Source organism: Alligator sinensis, unplaced genomic scaffold (genome assembly GCF_000455745.1).
Source record: "Alligator sinensis unplaced genomic scaffold, ASM45574v1 scaffold60_1, whole genome shotgun sequence".
In the NCBI taxonomy this organism is placed as follows: domain Eukaryota; kingdom Metazoa; phylum Chordata; order Crocodylia; family Alligatoridae; genus Alligator; species Alligator sinensis.
The window spans coordinates 4,420,867-4,428,970 of NW_005841858.1; the positions used below are offsets into that span (position 1 = coordinate 4,420,867).

The 8,104-nt window shown below is 41.9% G+C and overlaps 1 protein-coding gene across 1 annotated transcript in view; it reads left to right on the forward strand.

Moving 5' to 3' along the window:
• Nucleotides 1-3,606, forward strand: part of IQCJ (IQ motif containing J) — a 155,294-nt gene extending 151,688 nt beyond the window's left edge. Inside the window, exon 5 of the mRNA XM_006016473.2 lies at nucleotides 3,447-3,606. Coding sequence (XP_006016535.1) covers nucleotides 3,447-3,482 — 36 coding nt within the window. The 3' untranslated portion in view covers nucleotides 3,483-3,606. The remainder of the gene's footprint in view (nucleotides 1-3,446) is intronic.
• Nucleotides 3,607-8,104: the final 4,498 nt, after the last annotated feature.

Genomic DNA, 8,104 nt, shown 5'->3' on the forward strand with positions numbered 1-8,104 from the left:
AGCTGGTTGTTTTGGCCATCTGTCCTCCCAGCAGATGTCCAGGTAATTTAGATCCCCCATGACCACTGCCTCCCTCGCCTGTATGTCATCTGAGAGTTGCCTGGAGAATACTTCATCTAGCTCATCATCCTGGTGAGGAGGTCTGTAGTAGACCCCCACTACCAAGTCCTTTTCCCCTGGTCCCCCCTGGATCCTGACCCACAATGCCTCAATATTCCCCTCCTCTACCCCCGCCTTGATGATGGAAGATGTGTACTGTTCCTTAACATAAAGAGCTATACCCCCCCTTTTTCCCACTCTGTCACACCCTGTACCCCTCAATTCCCACTGCCCAGTCATGCGTAGAATCCCACCATGTTTCAGTTGAGATGACTAGGTCATACTGTGTGCTGGCAAGTAAGAGTGTGAGCTCCTCCTGCTTATTCCCTGTACTCCTGGCATTTGTGTAAAGACATTTTGTCCCCCCAATGGGTGCTCTTAGTGCTCCTTTGCCTTGATGGTTTGTGTTCCCCTTAGTGCTTACCTGGTTAGGTCCAGTGCCTTGTTTGTGGCTTTCCAATCCTGGGTTGTCATTGACTACCCGTTCCCTGTCCCCTGTCAAACTTAGTTTAAAACTCTTCGGAGATCCGCCAACCTGCGGAAGAACAGATGCTTACCTCTAGGAGAGAGTTGAAGATCGTCCCATCCCAGGAAGTCTCCTCCCTGGAAGTGTTGGTCATGGTTGTAGGATCCGAAGCCCTATCGAAGACACCATCTCTGGAGCTGCTGGTTGACTACCCTGATGCAGGCATCCTGGTGCCTCCGGCTGCTGCCAACTGGAAGGATGAAGGAGAATAACACCTGTGCCCCTGACTTCCTGAGCCCGACTCCCAGGTCATGGAAGTCCTTCATGATGCGGTCAGGACTACTTCCAGCTGCATTATTAGTGCCCACATGGACAAGGACCATGGGGTCATTGTCAGAGGGCTTGATGAGATTAGGAATATTTTCAGTGATGTTGCTGATCTTTGCTCCAGGCATGCCGGAGACCTCTCTTGCCATAAGATCTGATTGGCAGATCGGCCCCTCCGTGCCTCTCAGGATTGAGTCGCCCACTTAGCATTTCTTCTTCTGCCTGGGCAATGGTCCTCCAGCCTGCCCAGGGTGTGTTGCAGGGACCACCTCCTCTGCTGGAGAATGTTCCTCCAGTGCCTCTTCCACCAAGGCTGCCAGGGCCCCGTACCTGTTCCCCAGACATAATGGGGATTCACACACTGGTTCCTGCTGCCTGGGTCCGGAGGTGACAGTCTTCCACTCCTCTGCTGCAGGTTCATCTCGTGGGATTTCACCCATAGGCATCTGGTTTTAAAGGAGATCAGTGCAAGACAGTGACAAGGCTATATACAAACTAGTTAAGCAAAAATCATTCTTGAAATATGGAAAGTTTCAAAACTAGTGACTGACCATGGAACATTTTTTTCCTTCTTTCTTCTCAAAAAAGAAGAGACTGTTTTAGGGGAACTGCAGACCTGGAGAAGCTGTCTAAGAACTGATAGGATACTTGAATAAATAAACTTCACAATGAAAACAGTACCGTAAAATGATAATGAATTAATATTAATATTTTATTTTTTAAAACCCTGAATTTTAAAAATCATTTACTAGCCAATTTGCTGCCTGTAACAGTATCTGTGCTAGATGAATCAGATTTTAATATTTTCTGTCATTTTTTCAAATGCTCTAATTCAGTATTTTATGAATGAATAAATCCTAACTGCCAGCTGTTAAAGATCTGTTTCATGCCTCTGATATCTAGGTCACCTCATTTTATGGTTGTGATGTCACAGATAAAACTGTTACTGCACTTAAGGATATTTGGATTTATTTTTCTCAAAATGAACTGCTATCACTAAGGAGTTTAACTTCTATAGGCCAAAGAAACAAGAAGAGGGAGGAAAGCTGGCCTAAACCACAGAAAAACATTATCTGGAAGGAGGCATTTCATAGGTATGAACTACAAGACAGAAGATATTTAAATGGCTCTGTACTATCCTTCAGCCTTCCTGAGCTCTGATTTATGTCAATGTGGACAAAAAAGAAGGCATCTGCTTTAAAATCGTTTTAACAAAAATAATATGAAACTGAGGGATTGATCCTACAGTGCATGTCACACAGATGGACCCCACAGTAAGGCTCAGCATGGGCTTTGGGAGTCGGCATAATACATTGTGGGACTGGGATCTTGGACAGTTGTATGACTGAAGGTATTTTATGTATACATTTACATAAGCTGGTACCCAATTCCTGTAACCATTTGCCATTAGGAACTAAACTTATCTTTCCTTTGAAGTTCAGGTGCCATAACAATTGCTGTGAGTGATCAATTCACACTCTCACCCTCACTCTCTCTGTGTTGCATTGAACTATTTTCAAAATATTCCATTCCAAGGAAATAATGACAACCTCCTTTTCTGTACAGCTTTGACTCATTCTCATTTGAATCAGTCCAACCTCTATGCTATCAGAGCTAGGGTGTGAAAAAAAACTAGGTGATCATGCAACTAAAAACTGTCCTATAATGTTTCTACACAAAGGGCGCATCTATGATCTGGAGTATTGGAAAAATCCACTTCTGTTGGAGAGCAGATGCTCATATCTTTCCATTTGTGTTTAAATACTGAAGGACCAGGTTTTGACTATGGGGGTGGAGGAAGTCATCAAGAAGTTTGCCAAGGGCACCACAGGTCCTAGACCTTTTGATGGGTCTAGCACTGCTATTAGCAGAAGGACTGTGGTGTTGGGCAGCAAAGACAGGAGGCACAAACCCAGAGCCTGTGAGGGTGAGACCAGGGGCCGAGGGGCCCAGACCCTATGAAGGCAAAACCAGGGGCTGAGGGGTCCAGAGCCTGTGATGGCAGGGCTGGAGCTGGGAGTTGGGAGGCTGCAGTCCTGAGAGTGGACCTCAGGTGGAAGGGCCTAGCTACAGTAAAGTGGTCCAAGGTCAGGCGGCCTCAGCTCAGACAAGACCTAATACCCCAAACCCTCTTGCCCTCTAGGGGCAACCTCCCTGTCCAATCATAACATTAAGGTGTGGCAAGTGAGACAACAGATGGCACACTGAGAGGCCAGAGGGGGCAAGCAAGGTGGGGTCCAGGTGGCTGCCAAGGGGCGACTTTGCAGACCCAGTGCCAGACCCGCTACAAATGGGACATGGGGAATGATATTTGAAGTAAATGGTGCTGCCAACCCTATCTTAAATACCAGACTATATAAGATGACTGTAACATGGCAAATTTTGGAAATTAGCAAGTAATTGACCAGATGCAATGAAAATAAGACATTGCATCATAGGCTGTATTCCAACTTAATTGATTCAATATCACTATATTCATCAACAAATATAATTCTCATATTAAAATGTACTGTATTATAACCAAAAAGATTTTCTATTTTTTTTAAATTTCCAGATTGAAGCATCATGCGACAGCCTGAAATTCAGGTGACTGTGCCTTGCAAAGCCTCAGCCATAATAGAACAGACTTCTCTGAAAATTACATACATCAAAATGTATGTGTGCATTTGTATGTATAATTGACATGTCTAGTTATTATTTTGCAGGGGTGTGCAAAATGGGCTGTATTTGATTTGGATTCAGATTTAGCCTGAATCGGGGACAGCAATTTGATTAGTTGATTCAGATCACTGTCCCTGATTCGATTCAGCCAAATCCAAATCTGAAGATTCGATGCTGATTCAGAGAACCAGAAATTTGGCCATAGACACAGCTTTAAATGTTTTTTCTACGTACCTCAAAGTACCAGGCGCGGCTCATGAACCCTACAATGCTGGGGCAGATTGAGCATCCCACAGGAGCGCAGGGGGCCCCTCTGCATGCTCGGCAGTGAACCTGGAAGTGGACCGGAAGTACTTCCAGTCCAGTTCTGGGTCTGCCGGGGAGCATGCAGAGGGGTCCCCCGTGCCCCTTGGCTCAGTGATCAGTCACGGGGGGACCCTGGGTGCCCCCCTGACCCAGGAAGCACCAGTTGCCAACCTGGGGGGGTCCAGGGTGGCCCTCCAGCAGGCTCCCTGGCAGACCCGCGGGTGGACCGGAAGTACTTCTGCTCCACTTTTGGATCTGTTGCCAAGCGTACTGGGGAGCCCCCTGCGCTCCTGTGGGGACACTCCATCCACCCCAGCATTGCAGTATTCATGAGCTACCTGATACCTCAAGGTATGTAGAAAAAACATTTAAAGCTGTGTCTATGTCCGAATCTCCGAATCTCTCCAAATTGTTTTGGAGGGTTCCAATTCAATTCAGAGAAATTAAAGGGTCTCCTGATTTGATTAGGATTCGAAGACTCATCCACCTATTTGGGCCCAATCTCCACCAAATCGAATCAGGGACCAAAGCTTCACACAGCCCTGTTATTTTGTGTAGCAGTGTCCATGTATGCATGCAAACAATCAGCTGGATATATAAAAGACAAATTCAGTTGCTGTGAATATGCCACAATTATGAAGCTATTGTGCATAATTTGTGTTTAAGTGCATTTTTTCTACCTGAGTTCTGGGACAGTGTCCAAAACATTCTAAAACTGATGCACAGGATACCAGAATCACATGCTGCTCCCCATAATGCAAAGCAACAAAATTTAAAAATAATTCTCCTTTTACTTGATCTAGTTTTTGTTCTGGCAAAATGATCACTGGCTTCACATTGCATTATATTAATGAAGCTTAAGATGAGTACACACATGTTATTTTGGTGCTCCCCCTGATCTGTTATAGTATTACCCAGGAGATAAACACTGGAATCCTTTTCTGATGCATACGCTCCAGCAAAAATGGGGAATGTTGTCAATAAAATAATTGATACCTAGTGCTTCTTGACATGCCTGTTTTTTCATTAAAGCATATTTTAATTAAAAAGGGAGAACAATTTCAAGGGAAGCTTTTTGCCAGATGGTGATTCCTAATTTACCTCAAGTGTGTTGGATGCAACATGATTCTTTTCTGATTAGCTGAGGTTGATCAGATGTGCAAAGTAATGGTTTTGCTGTGAAAAATAATTCGACAAATCATCACTTCCCCATGAAATGAACACGTGGACATTTTCTTCGATTGACATCTGTGGGGGTTTATACATTAATGGGAGTTCTGTGCATCTATCCTCTGTGAAAATTTGGGAACAGAAAATGACCACTGGCGATTCATTAAATAGGAGTGCTGTGAAAGCCTGAGCAATGCTGTTTACTGTATGTAGCCACTGAGCATCTACAGTACCGTGCTTCCTTTCTGTTTTCTACCCATATATTGGCATTGGAAATATCAGCCCTTCTCTGCCAATTTTTTTACTGACAATAATCCAATTTAATTGAGATTCCAACTTTTTGCTGTCAAAGTTCTAAATACAAACCCAGACTAGATGTTATAAGAAGGACTTTCATCATTTGCAAGTGTCAATTTCAAAACAATCTGTACAACTTTTGTTTATGGTCATACAGAGTTCACTACGTCATCTTCAGCAAAAAAAAAGAAGCCTTAAAAAGATATAATTGGGAAATATATGCTGGAACAGAGACAAGTTGTTTGATGGAGCTTGTCACTTCCAGTTACTCTTGTTTTTGCTGGCTCTTACTGGCTTTTAATTTTCTCTGTGTGTGTTTTTGTTCCCTAACAGTAAACTTATTGATTGCTGGCAACCAAGCTTGGTACCATACTTAAGCACTGTATAATTGTTTTTAAAATCAGACACATAATATGCATTTGGATTTCCAGCACGTAAAATGCACCTCACAGACTAGTACAGTACTCGCCTGATAAATTAGACTGAGAATCTAAACGTGGTTTTACACTACAATAGCAGATTGCAAATTGCCACTGTTACTGTAGTTACAAAGCGCCAGTTTAAACATCAGCTCAAATATTCTTTTAAATCTTAGATTATCTTCAGCTCCTTTTAAAAATGTACATTGTTATGCCAGGATATGGGGGCTTAACTGCTTGCTTTTTACTTAATATTTTAAAATTCTGGCTAATGTTAAAATAAGGATGACCTTAGGAGGATAAGGAGGAAAAACTGGTTGCTGCTGGAAGCTGAGCTCTTCTGAAAAGGTAGCTGAAATCCACATCTTGTTAGAATAATGCTCTGTTCTCCCCTACATGCTGTGCCATACTTAGTGGTGGTTGAAGCAGTTACAGATGAATAAATCTCTTTTTTTACTTTCAGGCAATAAGGTCTTGTGCTTTTAGAACCAAAAATTGTTGGTTCAGTCTTCCATGTTCATGACTCACACAGGAGCATCACATTATGTAGCCCCAACCTTTATTAAAAACAAATAATAATTTTCCACTAAGGAACTAAAATAAAACACCTCATTTGTACTTTTTATCTTGGCTCAGCCATAGAAAGTAAGTGGTGAAAGTCAGTGATTCTGGCATAACAACTCAGCAGAATGAAGCAATTTTGGTTTGAACCAAAGCCCACTGTAGTCATTACAAGCACCCCTATTATGGTAGAAGCTGAATATTTTCCCTAAATAACATTAGATTGATGTTAATAAAATCAGTATTTGACAAGTGGAAAAAGCAAAGTTGAGAGGGTGGCACTGGAACCTTAATCATTAGTACACAGAGCGCCTTTGTTTTCCCACCCTCTTTGGCTAGGGCCAGAAATTGCACATGAACTCATATAAGTATTGGAAACTGGTTCAAATCTGTAACACAACAGAAGTCCAGTGCACGTAAACCACCTTCAAAATGGCCTGAACTGGTTTGAGAGAAACCTGGATGGTTAACTAATTTAGGTTAAATTGGTTTATTGAACATCTGTTCTAGATCCCCCAGCATCCCAGGATGCTTTGCACCTCCCCTGCAAACTCCACCAAGCAGGGAGGCATGCTCTTGGGCCCCCCAGCTTCTGGCCTGGGCCACTGCAGGCATGTGGCTACATTTTCAGAATTAAAAATGAGTGTCTGTTCACTTGTGTATCAGTTCAATCTACACAGCTTAGACTAACCTGCAAAAATTGAAATAATTCAGCCTTGGGCTTTTTGACTGTCTCTGCTTAGCTTTTGGGATCATCATTTCATTTTATAATTACCAAGAAGCTTAACGTACATTAGAGAAAATATCATTTGAATGGTCAAGGAAAACATTAACTTAAACAGTTTGCCTAGGAGACAGGTCAGCAAAGAAGGCTGGACAAGACAGAGCTGTATTTAAAAATATTCCAAACTTGATATTCCAAACTTAATTCAACATTAGTGCGGCTGCAGCTGGACTGTTGTATCCAGTTCTGGGCACCTGGAACCTTGTGGGCAAGCCTGCCTTCACAATGAACCAGTTTCAGGACCGGGACCTTAGCATCAAAATACTGTTTATATATTGGTAAATTAATGTGTTCGTACATTTTGTTTATTTACACGTATGATTCTGGAATCTTAATATTTTACCTGACCTGCAGAAAAGGAGTGGGTTTTCACAACCCCCCAAGAAATCAGTACATTTTTTGCGGAACAAAAAATGTCCTACAAATCAAGTGGAATTGTAAGGCTGCAGCTTCATAAATTATACCCATGTAAAAATCATGCTTTTACCAGCTCCTACTAGCTATGACAACATGTTGTAACTAATGTTGCTAACAACCTCTTTGCAAGCTAGCTCATTTCTTATGGAGTAAGGTTTCTAAAGTTTTTGGCTCTTTGAAATTTGCATTTCAAAGTAGCTATAAAATATGTATTCCAGTGCAAAGTATTAGCATAAAACCATTCAGTATTACATATTCTGTCAAAAATGCCAGGAAGAATTCCACAACTATTGAATATCCATCTGGCAACATCTTCCAACCCTGCATATATACATAAAGTATTTCAGTAATAAAGTAAAATTATGAAACATAAACTCCTTACTTCATATACCAAATTGTTAACTTCTTCAGAGTAATGTAAGCAAAGAAACTTTGCTATTAGAAGCAAACTAGTTTTGTACTTGCTAACTATTCTAGAACTGTCCAGGGAAACTACTCCCTACCCTGTCTTTCACTTTGTTTTCTTTTAAAAAAAATCTATTGACTCCTTTGTAAAGTGTTAGAAAAATATGTATTTATCAATGAGGCTAGGGAAAG